The sequence below is a fragment of the Camelus bactrianus genome, chromosome 2, assembly GCF_048773025.1.
Source record: "Camelus bactrianus isolate YW-2024 breed Bactrian camel chromosome 2, ASM4877302v1, whole genome shotgun sequence".
Lineage (NCBI taxonomy): Eukaryota > Metazoa > Chordata > Mammalia > Artiodactyla > Camelidae > Camelus > Camelus bactrianus.
The window spans coordinates 99,001,352-99,027,351 of record NC_133540.1 but is presented as its reverse complement, the minus strand read 5'-3'; the positions used below and the strand labels follow the sequence as shown (position 1 = coordinate 99,027,351).

General features: G+C 42.2%; 1 protein-coding gene across 8 annotated transcripts in view; it reads left to right on the top strand.

The window, feature by feature from the left end:
• Positions 1–26,000, top strand: part of KIT (KIT proto-oncogene, receptor tyrosine kinase) — a 77,432-nt gene that overhangs the window by 16,006 nt on the left and 35,426 nt on the right. For 4 of the 8 annotated variants that reach the window (XM_074347748.1, XM_074347763.1, XM_074347731.1 and 1 more), the window contains exons 2-5: positions 16,202–16,471; positions 19,595–19,876; positions 21,124–21,260; positions 25,327–25,495. In XM_074347748.1, coding sequence (XP_074203849.1) covers positions 16,202–16,471; positions 19,595–19,876; positions 21,124–21,260; positions 25,327–25,495 — 858 coding nt within the window. Of the gene's footprint in view, positions 1–16,104; positions 16,472–19,594; positions 19,877–21,123; positions 21,261–25,326; positions 25,496–26,000 lie in introns of those variants that run through there. The other 4 variants (XM_074347740.1, XM_074347722.1, XM_074347720.1 and 1 more) reach the window with 1 other exon arrangement.

Sequence of the window (26,000 nt, the reverse complement as noted above, 5' to 3'; positions counted from 1 at the left end):
CTCAAGTTTGAGAACGACTGGTCTAGGGTGTAAACATTACTGGGCTTGTTCACAGCATTGGGCTGTGGTCATTAAAAAGTTAAAGCTTGGGTGGCCTTTTGCATGTCAGATGAGGGTGCAATTCTCAGTTCTCTTTCTGTTGCATTAAAAAGATAGAGGCTTTGGTTGGTCCAGACTGGAAAACAGACAATCGCAGTGCGTGGGACAGTGCCTCGGTAGAGGCTGCAAGGGCCATTGGAAAACATGCACATGGCGAGGGGTGGAGGATGGGGTGGAGAGGGGACAGGAAGGCCCCTCCAGGTGGTATTTAAAAGGACAAATATGATCAGGTACCTCTCTGATTAAAACCTGGAGACTTCCCAGTGCTCTCGGAATAAAGTCTGTCCATGTAGAGCCCAGCTAAGGCCTCCAGGGGTCTCTTCTTGATCTCCATTTTGCACATGGTGCCTGCCACATCCTTTGCTTTCTGTGCTTTCCTCACTCTTTCAAGGTGTCCTTGCTCCTTCAAGCTGCAGGAGCCACTCTGCCTGCTGCCGGGCACACTGTATTTCTCCCTGGTCTCAGTGCGTTCAGATCCCAGCTCGCATGTTTCCTTTGTAGTCCTTTTTGACCCCCCAGCGAAGGTCAGGCCAGCTCTCCCTGTACAGTGTACTTCTGCACACTCTTCACATTGTAATTATATAATTGTATAATTATTGGTTTATTGCTCACCGGTGGAGCTAAATACACATTCGAGGAGGGGGAGAGACCCTGCTTTGTTCACTGCTGCCCCAGGGCCCAGCACCTGGCAAACATTCAAGAAAAAATTTTAGATAAATGAATGAATGGTGTGGGAGGAACCCCCCATCTTTGTTCCTAGGACACGTGGGCTGGATAATATATGCAGTTCCATGGAGGTGTCACCTGATGAGTTTTATTTTCAGGAGCGGTTGTCACCACCATCTAATCCTCCTGGAAAGGCGAGTCCCTTGCACCGCGGCAGCAGAATCTCATAATTTGGTTTTCGTTGGGGGTCTGACCTGTGGGACAGCCAAGAAAAATAATCTTGAGTATGATGCTTCCAGGGATTTGCGAAAGGAGAGAAATCCACTGACCTTGAAGATGTTCGTAATATACGGGCCAGAAACCAGCAGCCCGAGTGGTAGAGGTGGCACCTGGGAAGTTTCCAGGGAACTGACTGTTGTGGCTCGTCCCCTCAGGGCTTCTGGGAAGACGTGTCTGCTCTGTTCACAGTTAATGTTGGGGCACCCTCTTGCTCCCCACCCACTTTCAGATCTGTTTGATAGAACAGAGATGCACAAATTTTGGTCAGTTTGTCTTGGCCTGGATAAAGCTAGGGGTTTTCATTCCTATTCTGGAAGGTGACAGCATGGGAATTACCTCCCAGAGGTGGCAGCTTCAAAGTGGGGGCATTTGCCTCAAATCAGAAGCTAAATCAGCCTTGCTGATAATTAGTGGAAGCGTTGGCAAATAGCACACATGGGTGTAATTTATAAAAATACGTATATTGAGAACTAGGGCTCAAATTCTTTTTAAGGATGGAGGTTTTAGGATCTAGAGTGGCTTGTGGCAATCTTTCTTGATAGAGGAACTGATCTGCTGACTGTTTGCCAGATGGATTGTTGTGTTTGTTTTACATTTGGGGCTCCGCATACTCTCTTACACCTATTGTAAACTCCTGTTAGATTAAGTGAACGTAATCAATGCAGAAAGTTGTAGAACAAACGACATAAACACTATTTCTCTCTTGTGACCATTTATTGAGTGCAAGGTAGGTATGGGATTTAGAGATAATGTAAGGATCCTGATGTATCTCACCCCCAATTTATAGATGTCAAAACTGAGGCTTGGAGAGGTCAGGGGACTCAGCTTGGAATCTCCAAAACCCACACCTTTTTCTATATTCTTGTTTTTTCCCTTGCTCATCCAAGCTCAGAGAAGCACCATCATCTACAGTCTCTGAGCTGGTTTCTAAACTTTGAAAGATTGCTGAATAATGTTACAAAAGTTGCAAGATTAATACAAAGAACTCCAGGATACCCTTCACCTAGACTCTCTGATTATTAACATTTTGCCACATTTACTTTGTCCATGTATATACATACCATTCTGACCTATTTGAGAAGTTGCTAACATGCCCCCGAAAAGCCACGTGAGTCTCAGCCTTGGGTTTGAGGAGAATATTGAGGCCACCCAGACTGAGTTCCTCCTTCTGCCCCCCACCCATGTGGTCTCCCCCACTGCCCCGTGCCTCTAGGGTGGGGCCTGGCTTCAGGAGGGACACGTGCTCACTTCTGCCCTCAGCCCTAGTCCCATTCCTTGAAATTCAACTTGGACCTTAAAACCCACCCCCTGCCTTCCTGGAACTTGGCTCTGTCTAGCACCTGACAAACAGAACCTCTTCCATGGCAAGATAATATAGCCAATATAAAGAGTCTCCCTGTATGTTTCTACCTGTTCGGTGAAAAAAAAGGGGAGGTTGGGGATTTGCCCCAATTTGTTATCCAGGGCTGCAGCTAAACTGTTTGGCCCCTGCTAATTCAAGTCTCTCTGCAAGACAGTCGACAATGCTGGTAACCTTTTTCTCTGGCAACTAATTCAGATAAAATTCATTTTTTAAAAAATGAATGCTTTTATTTTTACTTCCTTTGTTTTAAACCAGCCCTGTGGCTATAAAACTTCATTTTGAAAGTGGAAATAGAGGGAAAAACATTCTGCCCACTCTGGGTATGGGATAGAGGGGAAGGTGTGATTTCCCTTTTCTGACAGGTCTATTAAAAAATTCATAGTGTATAATCACTAGACAATGTATTGGTTTGCCCATTATGGTGAAAATTAGCTTAAATATCTATTTAAGCCAAGTATTATTCCGAGCATTTTTCAGAGCTAGTAAATCAGAGAAGCCTTTCAAAAATGCAGATCACATTTGAAGGCAGTGTTTAAAAAGTGCCTCAGGAAAACAACCCAAAGGTCAGGATAAATGGATAAAAGAAAATGTGATATATACATACAGTGGAGTGTTATTTAGCCTTAAAAAGGAAATTCTGACACATGCTGCAACTTAGATGAACTTTGGAGACAGTATGCTGAGTTAAATAAATGAGACACAGAAGGACGCATGTTGTGTGGTTCCACTTATGTGAGGTCCCTGGAGTAGTCAGATTCATAGAGGCAGAAAGTGGAGCAGTTGCTATCAGGGGTGCAGGTGGAATGGGGAGTTATTCCTGAGTAGGTGCGGAGTTTCACTTTGGGATGATGAAATGTTCTGGAGATGGACAGTGGTGACTGTTGCACAACATTGTGAATACTTATTGCCACTTAATTGTGAAACTGAAAATGCCTGAAATGGTAGATTCTGTGTTATGCCTATTTTACCACCAAAAAAAATGTTTCTTAAATGCCCTAGTTGGCATATATTTATGTTCGTGACTGTCGATGTTGCCAGACAATCCTTTACCTTTTTGTTTTGTTTTGTTTTTATTTGGGGGACGGTAATTATGTTTGTTTATTTTAATAGAGATACTGGGGATTGAACCCAGGATCTCGTGCTTGCTAAGCATGTGCTCTACCACTGAGCTCTACCCTCCCCTCCTCACCCTTGCTTAATGGTACCACACCTGATGTCATTAGAATGAGATATATAGAATTAGTACTGGAGCTTAAGGGTGTCACATCATTTTATTTCTTGAAGGTTTCATTTGCCAGTAACACCACCTTATGTCCCCTCCTGAGCCTAGGAATTGGCATTTTGCAGAATTCTCAGTTTCCTGCTTGGAGGAAATGGCATGGTGATGAGTCCAGTTGGAGCGCTCGTTGCCCACACTCCACCACATATGTCCAGGACAATGCTAACCTGCAGGCAGTTTGCGCCCGACCAGCTCCTGCAGAATTTCTGTTGAGCCTTGCAGCCAGGAGGGCCTGCTTGGAGGTGAGACCCACCGAGGCTTCGAGCTCAGTAGGTCTGAGGTGAAGCTGGTCTTCGACGAGTGTGGCTGACCTTCTCCACGGTCTTCTTCCCCTGTTCCTTTTCACTTTATTCTTTAGTTGTTGTTTAAGTCAAGGAAGTTAATGTTGAAAGAAGTCAAGAGCTACCCCCTCCCCTACCCCCCAACCTCACCAACAGTGCAGATCTTGCCTGGGTGATAATTGGATTGAGACCCTCTGCTTGTTACCTGCTTCTTAGTAAGTGCTTTCCAGAACTCAAAACATGGAAATCAACATATTTACAACAGGAGTTGTGCTGGGCTTTGGGAAAAACCTACTGGAAATGAGGAAGTTCCTCTTTTCTGCTGCAGGGATGAATCCTAATACATTGTGCTGTCACATCCAGACCTTATCTGACTCCTCAAAGACCCACTTCATAATGGCCCTACATATCTTTGTCTGAGATCAAAAGGGGAAGTCCTGCTTCCTCAAACACTGGGTTGTATTTTTCTTAGGATGAGTGAGTAGGAAATGTATTAAGTAGCCCTAGGAAAGCCTTTGCTGCTTGGGGATGTATGCGTATCTAGAAGTTTTGCAGAATAATAAGCTGAAAAGGATCCTTCTTTCAGTGTTGAATAGGTGATACCTGCATCTTCACACTTGTTACTTACTCACTTTATAAGACGTAAGAGCCAGGGATCAGATTTTATGTTTAGGCCCTTAGTCTAATTCTGTTTTTAAATGGAAGTTTAAAAACAAAGTAAGTAACTACTGTATATAAAATAGATAAACAACAAGATCCTACTGTATAGCACAGGGAACTGTATTCAATATCTTGTAGTAACCTATAATGAAAAAGAATATGAAAAGGAATATATGTGTGTATATGTATGACTGAAACATGATGCTGTGCACCAGAAATCAACACAACAGTGTAAACTGACTATACAATTAAGAATATAAGAAATGAAGAAAAAGAATATAAGAAGTGAAAAATGAAAAAAAAGAAAAAAGTTATATCATAAGAGAATTAGTGCTATTCATTTTTGGCACAAAGAGTTGAGTACCTTTTATGTCCAGCCACTGGATCTTTATAAAGCGTTACTTATTTTGACCCTTTTATGGCCTAAGTACTTGATGACAGATTCTAGAACCTTAGAGCTTTTGATGGCTTCTTTTTACTTTTTCAGAAGAGGAAACAGGCCTAAAACCTAAGGGACTTGCTCAAAATGTAGAATCCAGAATTTCTCTGTGTCCCCACCATTACATTTTTTCCTTTACATCCTTCACCAACTGCTTCAGAGCAAAAATATGCAGTTACACACTTTATCTAAAATGTACAAATAGTAAATATCTTAACAGACACCAAACAATAATTTTGCTCATTACCTCCAACCTGAGAAAAGCTTTGACAGATGTCCTTGCAAAGGCGTTTATTGGAGACTTGGCTCCTTGCTGCTGAGTCCCCTTAGTAAGTTTCCTTAGAAGTCTGCAGAACATCTAACATCCCCTTGATCTTGGGTGTGCTTTTCAGAAAGCAAAAGCAGCCCGAGGGCACTTCTCTTGCCACCAGATGGCATGCTTGTGAGTGAACTGATGGAAAGAGGGGAGTTGAGGGTTCAAGTGCAGGGAAGCTCCCAGTTGGGCAGTTTTGAAGGAATCTGCGTGGGATGCTCTTGCTTTATAGTGGAGGACGAAGCCTGCATGATTTGTCCGAGGATCACAATAACCGTCAGGAAAGTGGAAAATGCAAATGCTACAGGAAAGCTATGATCAACACACGTGATTTATTAGTGCTGGGTTTGGCCATGTGGTTAAGGCAGAAAGTAGAGGGGCTGACCTGGCCCCTGGGAGGAAACCGCTTTCAGGAGCTGAGGCAGGAAGGGCCCAAACCACAGGTGAATCCACCCAGGCTGGAAGCCCACAGAAGAGTGAGCTGATGAGGAGGTGAGAATGGGATGGCGTGGCCTGACCCTGCCTCCCCAGTGAAGGGCCACACCAGTTTGTGCTGGTACATCTCTTTCTAGCACCAGGGAGCTTCAGATACTTGTGGGACTGTGGGACCCACATGTGGTATCACAGCTCCTTTGTGCCATGGTTATTTTCCTAAAAAGAGCAGGTCCAAAGAAAGAGGGGCTTAAAAATAGGGTTTTCACCCTGCCTTTGGTGCCTTCTACCCCAGATGGGCTCATGCACCTGATGGCCGCATTCATCAGCCCTTGAGGTCAGGCAGTGACAGCCTAGTGCCTCCAGCAGTGCTTAGTGGCCTTCCCTGCTAGTCACCCCTCTCTGTTCCTGCCTCCCACTCCTTCCTTCTTGTTCTCCCCGCCCGCCTGCTTCTGTGCATACTCACCCCCCAACTTTTCATGTGAGCCCTCTGGGAGCTTCCGTGTCTCTTCCACTTCACCCTTAGCCACTGCCTCCCCTGCTCACTGACTTCAAGAGTCCTCCCTTCTCCTCCTTTCCCTCTCCTCCCTACCCTTCTCCCCCTCGTCTTCCTCCCCTTGACTGGTCCTCAGGTCGCTGTCCCCCAACAGCACATGAAGTCAAAGCTCCTGTCCTCCCACATCCCACAACTGTGGTACTGCCAGAGATTCTGGTGGGACTAGTGAAGGGTCGGGCTGGGATGTCAGGGTTTCCAGCGTGCAGCCAGGGTGGCGAATGAGGGATGTAAGTTCCACGAGTCTCCATCCCTCTTCGCTGCCGTCAGTGACCAATCCTGTGTGCTGAAGTCTTTGGGACTGGTTCTCTGCCCTTTTCTGCTCCCTTGCCTGCTGCCATGTCCTCTGAGATCCTAGCATCCACCTAGAAGTCCCTCTGCACCATCTAATCTGGAATTTGCTGATTCTCCCTTAGCAGTCGAGTCATGGCCATCTCTGCCCTACTCCAGCCACCTTGGGCCTTGTCATTTCCTCCTCAGCCCCTGTATTCTTTGTAGTCTGCACTCCCTCCCTGGATGATTTCATGGACACCCCTGGCTACCACCCCGACAAACACCCCTTGTGTGCTGGTGAGTATGTCTGTGGCCCCGATCCACCTCCCTACCTCGATTTGCAAGAACTTTCAGCTGCCAGCTGCTGGTTCAAATGCCCCTAAATCAGTTTTCCCCCTTCCAGTCTGTTGGCACCCCATCTTCCCATCACCTCAGCCAAAAATAGTGGTGTTTTCTCTCTTTTTTCTTGCTTCCTCACTGCCCAGATCCAACCCATTCCAAGGCCCTGTCCTCAGCTAGTAAACACCCATCCCTTCTGTCCATCCCCACACCTCTGTCTTATGCTCTTATCAGCTCTGGTCTGAATTTAGTTGTCTCCTACCTGTCCTGGTCACTAGTCCTTCACTGCTCCTGTTGGGGTTCCCCCCCCACCCCAGGAAACATACACCCATAACTCCCCATCAGGGCAGCCTCACCTCTTCACCCTGACAAAGGAAGCCCTACTGGGTCTCTAGCCTCACACCTCGATGCCGTGATGATTCTGATGGTACCACCTCTAAGGACGCGCCTTGCTATTTGTGTGACATTTGCTCTTGTGGTCCCCCACCTGCTAGATCTTCTCTGCCTGCAGCCTGGCCAGGTCACACACATCTTTTAATTTGAGCTCTGGGAATCCTTTCTGACCCCTACTCTTGCCCACCTGCTCTGTTGTCCTATTTGCCTGTGCCTACTTCATTGTACGGTAATTATCTGTGTGAGTCCATCTTCCCCACTGGGCTGCTCTGGATTCCTGGTCCCCAGCCCCACCCAGGCCAAATGGTAGGAGCCCAATTACCATTTCATCAATGAAGACATGTTTCAGAAGTGCTTGCTTTGTTACTGAGCCGTCTCTCTTTGCCACTAATGACTAACACGCCCGCTTTTCTTCCTCTGTCCTTCAGTCCCTTCTGTCAATTAGTTCATAATCTTTAGACCAATGTTGAAATATACTTAAGGAGCTGCTGTAAAAAAAAAACAAAAAAAAAGCTGTGCTACAGGAAGTCTTTGTTATTTTGTGATTTTAAACTGACTTTCAAATGGCTGATCATTTTACGATGGTCTCTGGCTATTGCTTGAAACCATCTATTGTCTTGAATATTGAAACAGATTGTGTCTAATCACTAAATATCCTGGACCTAATGTAGTACAAAGACCTGGCATGCAGAGAGAAAATTTCGTTTATTTTTAAAAGCTAAGTACAAATTTGCATTGTGTCAAGGACTTACCTTTTCAGGCCTTGAACATAGGAGTATTGTGATGAGAGACTTAAAGGGTAGTGAGGAGATTGTCCCAATTACTTGTTATTTACCTCCTGTCAAACCCAAATGGATTTTAACAATGAGTTCTACCCATTTGAGTACTTTAAATCTATATATTACAAGATTAAAGATACAGCTGAGCTTTTCTTTTACCCAGAAAATCCTTCGGAAATAGATTTGTGAATTGAAATTCATGTGACCCATTTAAGACTGTTCTCAAACTTGTCCGTGGAGGTGCTTTTAAAAGTTGAAGGCAGTAGGGATTTGGATGGTGGTGTTTGGGAGTATGTAGTTGTGAGGCAGTTTAACTTCTTTGAAAACTCGTGGTTTTTTTTTCCCCTGAAAAATTTTCTTTCTTTCTATTTTATGATACGTAATATACTATAAAAGAATGTTTACACTTGTTTGCCACTGAGTGAAATTGACCTTCAAGGAGACAGTTAGCAAACATCCTAGATCAGAAAAGCACCGCTCTGTAGGATGATGTCCCAAATTGTCTTCCCCTGTCCTGCACCCCTGCATCTCCCGTATGTCGTCATTCCTTCTCCCAGCACATCGTGTATTCTTGGTGCCCTGCGATCCTTTAAGGCTAGAGATGGGTCCAGGCCTTGCTTTGGAGTCTGAGAGCTCACAGTTTGCTTGTGGGTGGGATGGGGTCCTCATAGGATGCACTTTTGCTCAAATACACTTACAAACAGAGACACATGCAAACACACACAGTCTTGACTCACCTCTTACGGCCCCTCCCCCTGGAGCTTTTCATCATCCTTTTGGGCAGAATAATAGCTGCCTCTTTTGAGTCTTGGGACATGCTTGTCCCCTTTCAGTACTTTTATTTCATGTACATTGGATTCGTCTCCTACACAGGGCTGAGTTCCCCGTCAGCACCTAGCTCACTACCATAGTCATAATTATGCAGCAGACGCATGTTGAAATAGAAGACTTCTTAATGGTTCTGCTGGCGTGTCCTCACTGCAGTGGAATGGGGGCCATGCTGGGACCCTCTGTGGCACGGCTTCCTTCGCAGTGGATTCACTCTCTCCCTGCTACTGGGCAAGAGCATTTTTTAGGACTCGTGTGGTTTTCACTGAGCTCATACCCCTCTCCCCCGGCTTTATTCTATTTCCAGTATCATCTACTTGTTTTTAAAGCCTCATGGGTGTTGGGGCCAATTACTAGGATCCTTCCGTTTTGATTTTTATCTAGTTTATTCCTATGGGAATGTAGAAGTATGTCAGAAACAGTAGGATGTACAAACCATTAGCTTTTTTATTACAAATTGCGGTGGAAGAGTATGTGAACCAAAGAGTAGTTGAACAACAATGGAGCTTTGAGTTTTGCCTTAGTCACAGCTCCACTTCCCCAAAACCAGAGTAAGTCTCTCTGCGTGGGTTTTCTTCCCCACCATTTTGCCTGGTTCCTTATATCTGTTTCCAAAGAGGAGAAGGTTTTGAAATGACTCCTTACTTCTAACCCCAGCTATAAATCCAGTCTTTGCACCTTTAGACATTTGAGAAAGATGTAACAAGTTGAGGAGGACAGTTGAGACTCAAGATTGAAGTAACAGTTGACATGGTCCAACCATTACCAAAGGTGATTGGGGCACACTCCATGCTCAAGAAAGTCACCCCCATTTACACAGATCATTAAGAACCTTCTACTGTAGAAGCCCAGTCTAGACTCAGATCACAAAAAATACAGGTCTACCTTGAATGGTTTACTTTTGCTTAGAAGAAGAAAGGTGGATAGCTTTTTTTTTTTCTTTTGGATGGAGAAGCAGAATCTTTTTTCTTTGAGTTTGGGTTGACTGATGGGAGTTCTCAGGGAGTCTGAGCTGCTGCCCTCACCATAAACCACACCCACAACGCAAGGTCTGCAATTTTTAATTTCAGTTTCCTTAAACGTAGTGCTTCTGAGACAGTCGGATGCAGAATCCCCCTGTGTAAATGAATTGGAGGCCCTCCCCCAATCTTCCAGTGTTTAACCCACATTTAATTGGAAGTACCTATAGTCTTTTTTTTGGTTGAGCCACTAAGCTACACTTATGAAGTGGGTTGCTTGGTTATCGGAGAATTAACAGCTCTCCCCCAACACATACACACACTCACATTTAATCAATTTTCATAACTTGTACTTAATTTATCTATAATACAATATCAAGTTCAACTTCCATAAACAGGTTTGAGAATAAAACCAAAGGACTCAGATAGTGTGAGAAGAAAAGCAAAGATGTGTGGGAGAAGAACTAGTAGCCTTGAGCATCGGGGTCTCTTGGCCAATAGTCAGTGTGGTTAAAACTTCTAGGTTATTCAGCCCAGAGGATTAAAAGAGCTTCTGTTATGAACGCCTACTTTGTATACTGTAATAGAGAGCTGGGAAGAAAGATGCTGTTGATGCCTGCAAACACCACTATGTGGAACAAATAAAAATAATAACTGCTAATTTTTAAATGATGTAATTTAAGATAAACGTGAGGGGCTAACAGAAAGAGCTGAGGTGGCTGAAAACACCTGGGCCTTGAAGAATTGTTGATTTTTTTTTTAATTTTAGTTTTTTTTTAATTGTGGTAAAATATACACAGTTTAAAATGTACCATTTTTAAGTGTCTAATTCAGTGCCATTAAGTACATTCACAATGTTGTGTAATCATCACCATATCCATTTCTAGGACTTTTTTTTTTTTTAAATCATCCCAAGCAGAAACCCTGTACCCATTAGACAGTAACTCTCCATTTCCTCCTCTCCTTAGCCGTTGGTAACCTCTGCCTCTATCCTACTTTCTGTCTCCATGGATTTGCCTCTTCTTGGTACTTCATATATGTGGAACCATACAGTATTTATCCTTTTGTGTCTGGCTTATTTCACTTAGCTTAATGTTTTCAAAGTTCATCCATTTTATTGTAGCCTATGTCAGAATTTCATTCCTTTTTATGACTGAATAATATTCTGTTGTATGTTTATTCCACATTTTGTTTATCCATTTATCTGTTGATGCACAGTTGGGTTATTTCCACCTTTTGCACCTTTTGGCTATTGCGAATAATGCAGCTATGAATGTTGGTGTACAAGTATCTGTTTCAACTGAGTATGGTTGAGTTTTATACCAGTTAAAGAGGTTACAGAGCATATGTTGGTATTTATCTTGAGCTCTTGTTAAAATCTTGCATTGTCAACTGTTCATAAGTTCCCCTTTACTCTCTTGTTTATGCTCCTTGAGAGCAAGGACTGTCTCCTGGGTTCAGCACTTAGCAAGATACATGGGAAATATTTGCTGAATAGGTCCTTGAGTTCCTAGCCCAGAGCAAGCCATCATTCACTATCACTTGGTCCCCAGAATGATGGGTTTTGCCTTTTATCATTTTGGTGGTGATGGGGTGCTCATTAATTAACATGTGTTCAGGGGACAGAAAATAACTTAGTATTTTTATTAGCCAAACATAATTAAGGGAAGTACATTTTCTAATGCAGAGGGTCCTGATATAGATAAAACCCAATTCAGCAAACATTTGTTGAGAACTTGCTATGTACCAGACGTATTTCAAAATGTGTGATCCCAGAGCAATTTCAAATCTCAGTTGGAATAACTTATTGGTCTTGATTTTTAACTATAATAAAGGTATATATACACATACACACATACACATAATACATCTTTTAACATGAATCTCTAGACTTCTTTTTATTGTGAGAACATTATAACAACATTCAAGAGAGTTTGGAAAAAAAGAATCATATCTACAGTCCCACTCTTGATATAAGCTCTATTTCATTTTGTAGTGTGAGTTTGAGGGTTGAACTTGTACATAGTTTATTTTGAAAATAGAACCCTGAACGCTTCTGGTGGCGATTATTTTAAAAAATGTATTATTTTTTAAAACTCTAGGAGTAAAGCTTAACTAGTGATCTCCAATTTGGAGGTGCCTTGTTTGGCGGTATCCATAGTAGTTTTAATGGATGAATTAAACCTTCCTTATTTTAGTGGAGCCACAGAGTGGACATTTGTCCTCTTTGGGGGATAGGTCAATGGACTATTGGCATCTCTTTCAGGGCTTGGGTGTTTAGGAAGCTGTCCTTCCTTCAATCTTTTATATGTTCAGGGATTGAAGGGAGTCTTTTGATGACTATGTGAGTACAATGATCCTTACTCTGAGGGTCCTAAGACCTTGCAGTAAGCAGGGGGGTAGGGTCTAGATGTAGACCAGCATGGTGCATCAGTAGAAGCCAAATGGGTGATGGGGCTGAGCATGTTGGAGGGATTTAGTGGGGACAGGTAATCATGACCTAGGGTGGTTAGGCAACGACATCCATGAGGACTGGGCTTTCCACGTGGCGACAAGATGTATTGGTGAAGTAGCTGTGTCCTGGGGACACGGGCAGAGAGATGGGCATAGTAAGGAGTGAAGAATATTTGCAGAATCCTTGACCTAAGGTTCTGTCTGATTGGAGAGGCTGGTTGGATCCAGAGGAGACAGCTGGAAAGTAATCCTGTGAATGTGCTTGGTAATGTACATGATGTCAGTCGGGTTTTTGAGGCTGGGAGTGAGATTGTTGAAAAGATGGTACTTTTGAATGATGGATCTGAGGCTTATTAGGGAGGATCACTTGGGAGGGGCGTGTGCAGAGACTGGAGGCACGGAGATCTTTTAGAGAGGATGTTCTCTCTGTGACATTGTTATATGGCTAGTCTAGGGTGGGGCGGCAGGAGTGGAAAGTCACACGAGGATGTGTGGCGAAGGCTCTGAGGAAAGATTGCTATGATTTGCTGCCAAGGAGGGAGAAGTCAGGCAGAAATCTGTTTGGGAAATGATGGAACCATTTGCATCCATAGGAAGTGAGTAACTCAGGACTGATTGGAGGGAAGATAAGAGATTCTGTTTTTAGAGTAATTGTGTCTTGTACTTACTGTGTTTACTGTGTGCTTGAGCACAGTTCTGAGTACTTGACATAACTGCCTTATGAAATAGGTGCTGTTACTGTCCCTACTTTACAGATGAGGAAACCGAGGCTGAGTTGGTTAGTAACTTGCCTAAGGGCTACACACTTAGTTAAGTGGCAGAGCTGGGATGCAGATCCAGACAGTCCTATCTCAAGAGCCACATTCTTATCTAAGATGCTTTACTGCTTAACTGTAATAGCTAGCTTTTATTATAAACTGCCCAGTCCTGTGTTAAGCTTCTTTCACGTATTTATCGCATTTGATTCCCATAAGAACTCTGTGAAATGAGTCATGGGGATCTATCATCATTTTCCAAATGTGGAAACTTGGGCACAGAGAGGTCAAGTGGCCTGCCTTAGGTCACACAGCTAGGCCTTGCCTACATTGGGGTGGCAGGTCTCTAGAAGTTAGTAATATTTATTCAACCAGATTGTAATTTATTTAACCAGATTGTAGTAGCTACATTGCCCTTAAGATCCACTCTTGAGAAGATTGAATTGATTGAAATATATTGCAATATAAATTCTTTGAGAATTTTTGGATAGAATTAACTATTAGCATCGCTCGTATTGACATGGAACAACTCCTTTTTTTTTTAAAGCGGATAAGTTATTGAAATAATAGCATCTCCATTTACCACTGTGCCCAGTTTCATTACTTAATACTTTGTATGCCTTTAAGAATGATCCCAGCCATGTTGTTTCCATATTCTGGCTCCTCCTTTTAGAAGCTGGGCCTAGCGGGCACAGTCTCATATGTAGCACTTCTCATGTTGTTGGTGCTTAGTAACATTTGACTATTATAACTGACCTCATTGTTAATCGTCTGTAAATCAGGGCTGCTGAGCATCTTCTGATCTGGGGGTGGACTTGGCGTGACATCACGGAGCTACAATTGATACCATGGCTGAAAGGTGCCCAAATGAAATGTTTGTCTGGACAACAAACTGGACTTGAGACTGATCACTTATACACACCTTCAGGGGCAGGAACCCTTCTCGGAGCCCCTTTGGTCTGTACCTCTCCACGGATTCTGTTTAACCTACCTTTAGATGTCAACAGGCCTCCTATTTTTTTTTTTTTTTGACTTTTAACCTTGTTTGACTACAGATCTATTTCTGTGCTTTCTCCTGCTGCAGCTCTCCAAGGAGAGGTCTACACTCGCAGCCTTTAACCTTGACGCCAACAGAAATTCCCACTCAACTGAAACTGGATTTCCTGTGGTGTCTCTCTAACCAAACCTGGGGACTTGTGTTCCTGCCCTTTGATCTTGCTCAGCATCTGCCCAGGGACCCATCCGCCTTGTCTTTGAAACCTTCTGCTGTGTTGCCTTCCTTACCTCTTAGCCTCTCCCCTTCCTTTCCGGTGGTTTCATTTTTAAAAAATCTCTCTTGACTCTTTGCTACACCTTCTCAGCTGGAAGAGCTCTCCAAGATCGATACTCATTGTGTTCCTCTTTTTTCCACAAACGCTTTCCTTTGATTATTTGATACTATCTTTTAACTTCACAGGTTAAAAGTTTCTCCTCTTCCACCACCTGAATTTCAAGTTGTCAGGTGAGAACCTGACAGGTAGCGCCTGGGAGCAGGTCTCTTGCCTCTCCCGTCCCAGTCCTGTTCTGACCATGCCTCTGTCTCCCCATCCCCGCCTTCCTGAACTTGAGAGGCTCCTGGTATGGCTTCTCCTGCTGCCTCTGCCTCCCACCACCCCTTCCTCCACCTGGCTTGGATGGCTTTTACTCCTCCTTCAGAACCCACGTCACTTCATATCTCCCACTTTGTATGTGTGGAGGGGGCACAAGTCTCAGGTACATGAACCTTTCCCCTTATGATCCTGCAGAAGTGATTGAAAGCCCCCTCAGGAAGCTCTGTTATCCTGGTGCCCCAGCCCCCCTCACCCAGGTCATATGTGAGTCAACCTTGTGTGTTTTTCGTGGCCCTGTAACCTATCACCATGAAAGTGCCCTCTCTCTGACAGTACGTCATGTCTTCCTCTGTAGTCTCAAATCCCTACTGTGGATTCTGTGGCTTCTGCTTACGTGGGGACCAGAGCTTTTCACTGATTGCCTTGAATCTAGCTGACCTCTGGTATCTCATTGTGCACGAGTGTGTTTATGGTCTATACCTATGTACGCGTCTGTCTTCTCTTTTGCCTTGTCTGATATTGTGAAGGTCCAGCCCACCTCTTACGTCTTCTTTAGCCTAAAGCTAAATCTTGTATCTATGTCTCCAAATTCTGACGTTGAACACTGTGTACTTACTCTAAGTGCTTTGGTGTGTAAGGACTGTGTGTCCCACTTACTTGGATTCTTCCCTAGCACCTACCACAATGCTTTTGCAGATCACAAGTGATGGATGAACAGATACTTGCCTTCGTGCAACAGATGCATGCGTGTATGCATGAATGAATGAACGAGCTGCAGTGAATTTTTCTAAGGCTCAGGTTTCATATTCAGAGTCTCAGGTTTGCATCTTTAAATTAGTTTCTTATGTAGGAAACCACTCTAGACACTAGGATGATTAGGCTGCAACCCAGTGTATGCTAGGGAATGTGGCCTGATCACTAAAATAAGATTTTCATTTTGTTGTTTGAAACTCATAGATCTCCTTTTGTTGAACATCACCATATAAGGAGGATTGCATAGACATAACTGAATTCACAGAGCTTTAAGAAAAAGCCAAGCTATGTCACGGTCATGTATATTTTGCCAAAAGAGTGACGGGCCAGTCATCTTTTATAAGAGTGTGAGATTTTGTTTTTGTTATTTCTAAGCTGGGTGTCGGCATGTCAGTATCATCGCCATGGCCCATGTTCAGAGTGGAAACTTGACCCCAATGTGTGTTTAACCCAGAGAAGGCCGTGGCATCAGCACATCTTGGCCTGCATACCAAATGTGACCCTCAGGATTAATTGAGGGTTGCAGAAAATAACTTAATTTTCTAGATGAACATAAGAAACTTTAAACAGAACTCTTGTCACCATAAATAGCTGGGCAGCTTTGTCCTATTTTTATTGTCGAGGACACAGAAGATGGAAATCAATATTGGAAGAAAGGCTTTATTCCGCCAGAGAAAAAGATCATGTTCAACACGATTTTCGTTTTTCTTGGCAGGCTTGTCTCAACCATCTGTGAGTCCTGGGGAACTGTCTCCACCATCCATCCATCCAGCAAAATCAGAGTTAATCGTCAGTGTTGGCGACGAGATTAGGCTGTTATGCACAGACCCAGGATTTGTCAAATGGACTTTTGAGACCCTGGGTCAGCTGAGTGAGAATAGACATGCGGAATGGATCATGGAGAAAGCAGAGGCCACAAATACGGGCAATTACACGTGCACCAACAAAGGCGGCTTAAGCACTTCCACCTATGTGTTTGTGAGAGGTAAATGCTTGGCTTTCTGTGATGATCTGCTTGGAGAACTTTCTGTCCTGTCCCTAATTATGGGTGACATATGAACATATGGCTGAATCATAGATAAAATGTTACTGGCGGGGCCTAGAGGGCGTCAAGCAAAATCTTTGTTAGTTTCCCCGATCTTTTGATACATAGCGACTTTGGGTACGACTCCAGCCGAAGGTCTGCAAGGCTGTGCGACTCTTCCTAATGAGATTACAGTATGGTTAGCCCATTTGTCCTGGTGCTGTGAGTAAACCCTGAGAATAAATTAGGCCCTCTGGGAAAGCGGCATTTTAATGCCTTCAGATTCCAGATACTCCCACTTAGTAAAAACACTTCAGGGAACTCAAGGCCTCTGAAGGCCTAAACAGACCAACACTTCAAAAGAATTGACCCACTTTTAGGGAGTAAATTCCAGAAAAAATAACTCAGTCAGCTAAGTACCCCATGTCCTTCCTGGGTTCTTAATAGAAGGCAGTTCATTCATTTAAAACATTGTGACCTCTTAGAAACAAAAGGAAAATTTGATCGTTGGATTTCTGTACCTCATTTCCTGTGAAGAATTCAGTGATTCATCGGTGTTTGTGCTGTTAATATCCTTGCCAGGAGGAGGTTTCCTGGCGAGTCAGGGGAGGGGTGGGGGAGGAGTATCTTTTTGTTGATGTAAAAAGTGAAGTACTCAGGGCTGAAGAGACATCCCCAGGTTATAGGAGGAGAAAACGTTTCAGTTCCAGCCCTGGACTTGTACCTGGACTGGGGTCATCATTGCAGCCTCATCCATGGCATTGCAGAAGAAGACCAAATGCATTTATCCTAGATTGTTGGTCAGAGCGCCCTCAAGAGTCACAGTTCCTCACTGCAGCATTTGGACATGATCACCTGCTCTGTCTTCCTTATGTAATTGTTGTTAGGGAGACAGAATTGTGCAAATTCTGGCTCCATCAAGGTTAATCAAGGGTGAATAAAATTGATTGTCATATTTGCTATAAAGAAGGTTGAAATGGACTCGGCCTCTCTTTAGTTTATTGATTACTCTTCCCTGGGTGGGTCGCTGAAAAGAAATACAGGTTAATGAGCCACAACTAGCCTCTGGGTCTGGGTCCCTGATTGTCAAGCCAACTATGTTTGTTCTTTGACATTCAAGAAAGGTACTCTGTAATTTCCAGGTGGTAATGAAGTATCCTGCTTATTATTAATAGGATGGGCAGACATCTGGAAAAATGGGGAAACGATCGCATTAGCCAAGTCAGGATCACCAGAGCTCACAGATTTTCTTTATAGGGAAAGTCACCGTCAGTAACTCAGAACTCTACTTAATTATTACTGGATTACGATGTTTGGAGCATTCAGTAATTTATCTTACAGCAATGAAGGAAATCAGGGCTTTGTTGTCGGACCCAGACTCAACTGACTGAGAAAGAGTAGATGGAAAACTAACTAATTGTAGCCTCGAACCATAGCTCAACCATTATGAGATAATTTATTTGCAGAATAAATTAGTGAGGCTGGGAGGTGCATAATTCATTTTGGAGAACTCTTTCAAAATTGGTCAGAATTAAATGAGAAGTATATTTTGATTATGACATTGATTTCTCTGGAACACCCAATTTCCATGGGTGTTGAAATGGACAATTAAAAAACATTTTATGTGTAATCTGTTGGCCCAATGATGTATCTGTATTATCTTTACACAGTAGAGGTGGCAGCATATTTTACCTATGGAATGAGGTTTGTATTTGCTTATGTGAGGTCCCAGTTGGCTTGAAACTCATAAGGTCCCCTTGTGTTACTGAATGCAAGTTTATGTGCCTGATGCACCATGAGGCCAAACAAACGGAGGCATCAGAGTTTGGAGCAGAGAAAGGTTTATTGTAGGGCCAAGCAAGGAGGATGGGGTGGCCCATGCCCAAGAAAACTCTGCCCAAGAAAACCCCAGACTCCCTGAAGGGTTTCAGCAAAGCATATGTAAAGGCCAGGTGAGGGAGGAGGGTCGCAGGTATGTGATCAGCTCGTGCACGATTCTCTGATGTGTTGATGTTGAGGTAACAGGGCGGTCAACACCATCAACCCCTGGTTGCTAGAAGTCTGGGGGCCACGTGCTCATGATCATCAAGTAGTTCGTTTCTTCCCTTTGATGGTGGTTTTTAACATCTGAAAAACTCAGGAAATATGTGGGAAATACTATTATATGAGTACTTCAGAGAGGAGCCACAGCAGAGGATATGGGGGAGGGACCTGCCCCGGGAAGGCCCCATAGGGTTCTGCTCACTTACACTTGTGCATAGGAATTTATTTGATTTCCAGAAGTTCTATTTAAACATCTTTCAAGGACTATGAATAGAGTGAGGCCCACACGTTATGTGTACTGGTTGGCCTCTCGATAGTTTTCTAGAATCTTCTCAGAAGCTGAATGATCCTGGGGACTGGGAACTCTGGAAAGCAGCCCACGCGGAGGGGTCAGAGGAGAACACCTCTCCCCAGCTGTGAGGTGTCACCAGGCTGGCCTGTTCTTCCTTGCCCACGTTCCTTGGAGTGTTACCTGTCTTAGAAAAAAAGGAACTATGATGATAAAATATTCTCGGAGTTTTAAGAGCTCAAATTGTGGTATCAATCAGACCCGGTTTTGGGGGAGGATATAGCGCAGTGGTAGAGTGCGTGCTTAGCATGTGCAAGGTCCTGGGGTCAATCCCCAGTACTTCCACTAAAAAATAAAAGTAAAAACATTAATCAGACCCGGTTTTGAGTTCCAGCCAGACATTTCTGGGCCATCTCACGTGAGGAGAGTTGCTGTTTTTGAGACCTTAGTTTCTTCACCTATAAAATGATGATGATGATAGTGTCCACCACACAGGGGTGTTTTGAGAATTAAATGAGGTCAAGTGTGTCACGGTCCAAGTTTAGTGCCTGACACCTGGCAAACGTTTCCTTAATGTTAGCTCTTACTTGTGAATATGAGTAGGGTAAATTCTACTTTTGCTTGCAAGGAATAAAGCCGGCAGCCACTGGGGTCACTAGGGATTGTTGTTAGGAGGGGCACTGCTTTAGATCTGTGTGTTTTCGGTGTCTGTGACCAGCCATTTCAACCACTCATTGTTGGTTATGCTGTAGATCCCGAGAAGCTTTTCCTCGTCTTCCTGCCCTTGTACGGGAAAGAGGACAGCGACACGCTGGTCCGCTGTCCTCTGACGGACCCGGAGGTGACCCATTACTCCCTGACCGGGTGCGAGGGGAAACCTCTTCCCAAGGACCTGACGTTTGTCGCTGACCCCAAGGCTGGCATCACCATCAGAAACGTGAAGCGCGAGTATCACCGGCTTTGTCTGCACTGCTCCGCGAACCAAGGGGGCAAGTCCGTGCTGTCGCAGAAATTCACCCTCAAAGTCCGGGCAGGTACGGGCCCGTGCCTCCTTTCCTCCGGGAGTCGGAGCATCCTTTGATCTAAAAGAAGTCTTCTTTCTTGTCAGTGGTCCATCTTAGTATGTTGATCACGCAGCTGCTCTGAGTAGTTCCCCTAGCTTCAAAATAACGCCAGCTGCTTATGAATTCTTTATTTCACAGTCTCAGTCCCACGTGACTGGTCCATGACCACCTTCGGCTGCGTGTGTCTACCATGGATGAGTATTTAGACTGTCCTGCGGTCAGTCGTCAAACCTACTGACATCAGGACATCCCGAAGTTTTATAATTGCTTCCAGGAGAAACTCTTTGGAAAGCCTTAGTTACACTGTTTAAAAAGATGAGCGTACAGATTTTCACTCCTTGATTTACTATTGATCTATGAATTGACTGCCTCTTCAGCTATTTAATTTTAATGCCTTGTCAAACTATTCATAATCTAAGGAGGAAAGTACCAGCTGACGATGGACATTGTTACTAATGCAGCATTATGTAGAATATTTTGGTAGCTGGAAGATACCTAGATTTTTTTGTATTTCAGAGATCATCTAATTCAATACCAGTCGGCATTTAGTGATTGAGTGATTAAGGATTTTGAAAAAGGATGCTCACTGGAATTAAGGAAAGTTTGATGATTTAAAACCTGTGATTTTAAGAAACGAGTAAGATACTATTTTTTTACAGTGCCTGGGGAAAATGCCTGTTTGGCTAAAAGAATATAATTAGTTGTAGGTCACATCCTCAGGAAACCATCAAGGTCATGTGAGGTGAAGATGAAGGCTGCCTCACTATGCCAGGGCTTCTGTCTGTTTCAAAACAGCATTGTTCAGGGGCGTTGTAATCTCAGAGCAACATTGCTATCTTTGTCACTCGATGGGAGTGAGTTTACTTGAGGGATGCATAATTTAATTGCTGATTCCTTCAGATATTCATGTAATACAGATCGGTTAGTACCCTACCTTATGTCTTATTTAAAAGACCACTAAGTGAGCTGTGGACAGCTGAGGAAAAATGGTAAGTTAAAATGTCATGCTAGGGGAGAGGGGAGAGCTCAGGGGTAGAGTGCGTGCTTAGCATGTTCGAGGTGCTGGGTTCAATCCCTAGTACCTCCACTAAATAAATAAACAAACCTAATTAATTATCCCAAGCCGCCAATGTAATAAAGTAAAAAAAAAATTTTTAGATGTCATGCTATCGTACAACCAGTTATTTGAGGGCTGTGTTTTGTGTGTTTTCTTTTAGCCATCAGAACTGTACCACTTGTGTCTGTGTCCAAAGCAAGCTTTCTTCTCAGGGAAGGGGAGGAATTCACAGTGACGTGCTTGATAAAAGATGTGTCTAGTTCTGTGGACTCCATGTGGATAAGGGAAAACAGCCAGGTGAGTGAATGGCTTCTTCCATTTTTCTCAACATACCATTCTCTGTAGGTGGGAGCTTTGAAGGTTTCTGTTTAAAAGAGACTATTAATTGTCTGGGGATGGCTCAGCTGGTGTGTCTGTCAGAGGTGGAACCGTCTGGGAGTGTGTTGAGATGCGTTATTTCCCCCTTTTCTAGCACCATATGTAGATGTGTACATCCATTACTAGTAACAAAGAAATGTCATTTTGTAAATTTCTTTTGAGAAAATGAGAAACTTCAGACTCATTATTACTTTATGCTGTTTCTCTGAATGATTTTTTTTAAAGTAATGGTTAACTGTATAAATATCTTGATTTTTAAAGCTATTCAGGCTAGATTATTTAAAATATTGGGAACAGTTGCCGATTTTTTTCCTTCCATCTATAAAAACAAATGGTCTCAGATATTAACCAGGATGCTCTTCCCTCCCCCACAAAGTGGCCTATCCACTTCAGAGATGGATTTCTTTTTGTATGGATCTGATTTCCTCCTTTGCGCCTGGTTACCTGAGATCAGGTTGCTAATGGTTTTCTATTTGTTTTAGTTGCTATTAATAAAATGGTAATCTTTAACCTGAAACATTTGGACATGTTTTGGTTATCATTCTTTTGACAAATGCATATTGAATGTCTGCTATATGTCAGATACCATGTTAGGCATATCTTAAATAAATTTTAGCCAGTTACATTTGAAGTTTCTCCTCTCCCCTGAATACTCATATTAGTAACAAGCCTTTAAAATGTCCAATTTCCCTAATATTTTGCTTTGAGATTCTTATTGACAGAGTTTTCAATAAATTTTTGTTTGAATAATCTTGGCCATCTCATTAATTTGTTCTCATGGTAGTTTTTCTTTTGTACACATATGTGTTACGTTGGAAATATACTATCTTTTTCTTCTCCTCTTCATCTTCTTCCTCTTCATGCTCCGTATTCAACATTGGCATTTTCATGCCTGTTTAGAGAATCCTTGGCTAAACAAGTAACCATGGTGATTAGCATAAAGCAAAGCATTACGATGGAATTGGTGCAGACCTGTGATGGATGATAACCTTGCTCAGTGAAGCCTGCCATTGGCTAGGAGAATGGAACCAGTGGCTCAGAGAAACAAGTTCTAGTTTTGCATCATATAACTTAATAAAAACCATAGCTTATATATGGAATTTTGACTATCCTGATAGAACACAATCCCATGTTAATTGCCTTTCTATGATCCTTGATTTCAGATGAGAGAACAATTTAAACTGTGTGTGTGTATCTGAGTCTCCGTGTAACTTGAAAATCAGCCTTTTTGAGCCAAGGAATTAAATTGCCCCAGGCAGTTTTGTTCTGAATCATTTTCCCAGGAGCCCTGCGTGCCATTCCCAATTAATCCACTGGCGCTGGTAGATAAGGCTTTAGTGTTGGGAGCTCTGGGGAAATCCCAGCGTGCACCTCCAAGGGTTAAGGAAAACCAAATCACGGGCAAACAATATGTAACGTGTGACTTGCAGATGGGGCTCATGGCTGCATGCCAGGGTTCATCCATAAATCTTTTATTGGTATCCTTTGGCTTAATTTGGAATACGTAGCACTGTGATAGCACTATGAAATTATTTTAAAAATCCGTAGCATTTGATTTGGATCATTTAGAATAAGTTTAACTCACAGTGAAGTTTAGGGTAAAATGACTATTGTAGAATTTTTGCAATTGTTTGTTTTAAAACATTAAAGAGAGTCTTGGAGTTTATTCAATACTGTGAATCTTGGTTAGCTTTTCTAATACTTCTAAGAAAACCCTCATGTTTTTACTTGCTTTTAATTATGATCTTTGACAGGATCTTAAATTATGGCCTTTGGGTTTAGGTGTTGATATTGTATCAATTATGACCAAACTATTCCTCTGGGCACCGAAGTGTTCATTGTCCTCTTTAACTCCTTAAACAGGGCCTCCTGGGCTCGTGCAGGGACTACAAGGAAGAGACTGTGAATCTAGAACACAGTATGTGGCCTGTCCATTGTCACTGCCTTTGCAGAGGAGAAGTCTGTGACGTGGTGGACTGGAAGAAGCCAGAGAAAAATGTCTCTTTGCCCTTCTCTTCTTCCTAACAATTGCTCTTAGGCAGCAAAATGTCAGATTTCTGCCAATTATTAGGAGACTTTCTTAGAAGGGAATGTCTTTAAGTCGACATAGTGCTCCAAACTCCAAAGGCCTTTAACGACCTTTGTTCTCTCATTCCCTTTTGGAAACAGAAGCTGAGACAAGTGGCATCTTTGACTTGGCCAAGATCTCACAGTCAGTTAACAAAGCAGGTTTCTCTTCTTTTTATTTCAAAACATTCAACTTTGGCATTTTATGTGTGCTTATTTTAGTGTAAAAACTTTTCCAAAAATATAATAACATGAGAAAAACAGAATAGATAAAAATCCCACCATTGTACATAGCAGCAACTGTGCAATAGAAATATAATGTGAGCCTCCTATGTAATTTAAAGTTTTCTAGTAGATACATGAGAGAGTAGCAAAAAAGTAAAATTGATTTTAATGTCTTTTATGAAATCCAGTATATCCAAAATATTTTATCTTGTAACTAACATAAAATTATTAATGGGATATTTATACTTTTTTTTCCATGTGAAGTGTTCAAAATCTGGAACATATTGTATATTTACAACACAACTCAATTTGTACTTACTGCAAATTACTTTCAAGTTCTCAGTAGTCATGTGTTTCGTCTTGTAAGTGCTGGATTGCCCATTTTTTTTTCATATTTCTTTTCTCTCTGTCCTCATGCATTTGTATTATCACCTGGTTGTAGTTTTAAGGTATACTCATTTTGTGCTTTTTGCATAAAATAAGCATTTTTCTTATTTTCATAGATTCATAGTATTGATACCTGGTATATATTTAGGTGATCTCCAATTTTTCACTGCAGTAAATATCTTGGAGCTTTTGTTTTCTGTTGAGTTATTTCCTTGAGATAAATGTGCTAGAGTTGATCCGGGGTATGAACATGCCTCCAAGTTGCTTTCTAGAAGGATTGCTCTGATTTACAGTACTGTCAGAACGGTCTGATGCTAATAGCTTCACCAAAGCCTGGCCAGTGAATCACCCTTGATCTTGGTCCATGTCAGTATCAACTCCTGTTTACTTTCTTTTTTCAGTTGCTTTTTTTTTTTTTTCAATTGTAGTAGGAATTTATTCATGTTACAGAAAATTTGGAAGATGCAGAACACTCTCTGCTACTCCCTTCAATCTCTTCACAGGGTGGTTATAGTTTATACTATGGTTTTTCCCCATGATGTTTTCCATACAAGGAATCTCTCCATGCTTTATCTACAGATAAATATTACCAGGGGGATGGTGAGATCACAAGAGTAAATTTACAACCATTTTTCTTATGCTTAAAATTTTAAGCTTATGCTTAAAATTGGGCTTTGGTCTCATGTCTCACATACTTTGAAACTTCCTTTAATAGTTGCCAGAGTCCTGCTGGGTAAGAACTATAGGGTGAATTCTCAAGTTAGACTTAAACATTGTAATTCTATTTTCATTCATGAAAATAATATAAATGCTAATAAAATAGCACGATTGTTATTAGTGATATGTTTTCTTTCAAGCACTGGGATATAGCATAGAAAAATATATATATAATAGGAAGTATTAATGTGCTGTACGAAGATAAGGATATATTTAGTATGCTGATTTGTAAAATATCAGTATTCTGTAATATTTCCTATGTAGGAACTTCTAAAGTTTGTTACCGTTAAAAAATATTTAGCACTGCAGAGAATTTGGAATTATGTATGCTATGGTTATGAAGAAATGAATTTTCATGTTTTTTTCCAATCATTAATAATGACTATCTTTCAATATAATCCTGTAATATGAAGTGTTCCAAAGACAGACTTGTCATGATGTTTTATTATTCTTTCTTAAGTGGTGTATAATGAATGCTAATATGGAAAAGTTAATTGCTGCTATTTTTAATTTATCTGGGAAAGATCCTGAATATAAATTTTATGGTAATCTTTGATTTTTTTTTTTCCTTCCCTTCTGAAACCCACAGACTAAAGCACAGGTGAAGCGGAATAGCTGGCATCAGGGTGACTTCAATTTTCTACGTCAGGAAAGACTGACTGTCAGCTCAGCGAGAGTTAACGATTCTGGAGTGTTCATGTGTTATGCCAATAATACTTTTGGATCAGCTAATGTCACAACAACCTTAGAAGTAGTAGGTAAATATCTCTGGGAATGTATAAATTACTGGCAGTAGTGAATGAAGAAATTACTAGATAGTTTCCTTTCTCTGTTAATGGAATGTTGAACAGATTCTTAGATATTTTATTATCACTGAATGAATAAATGAATGAATGAACACATGAAAGAAAATGATTGTTGTAGCCTCTTCCGGCGAGAGCACAAAGGCAGATTCTGCCAGTTTCACGGAGGGAAGTGGAAAGCTGTAACTGAAGTTGTTTGAACGTGTCATTTGCTGCTTCCCCGATTCCCCCCCAACAATTGAAATGTAGGTTGAGCTTTCCCCAAAATTTTAGTCCTTGCTGAATGGCTTGAGTTTGGAAATGGATGCAGATGCTCCCTTTGGAGGAGTGCATATGCTTAGAGCTGAAAGTATTTCCCCGAGTCATTTCATGAGGCTCCTCAGCCTTTTGGTTTATCATTTTACCGCTCGTGGGTGCTAGTGCCTTTGTAGTAGAAAGGGCTGAATTGGGCTTTTCCTCC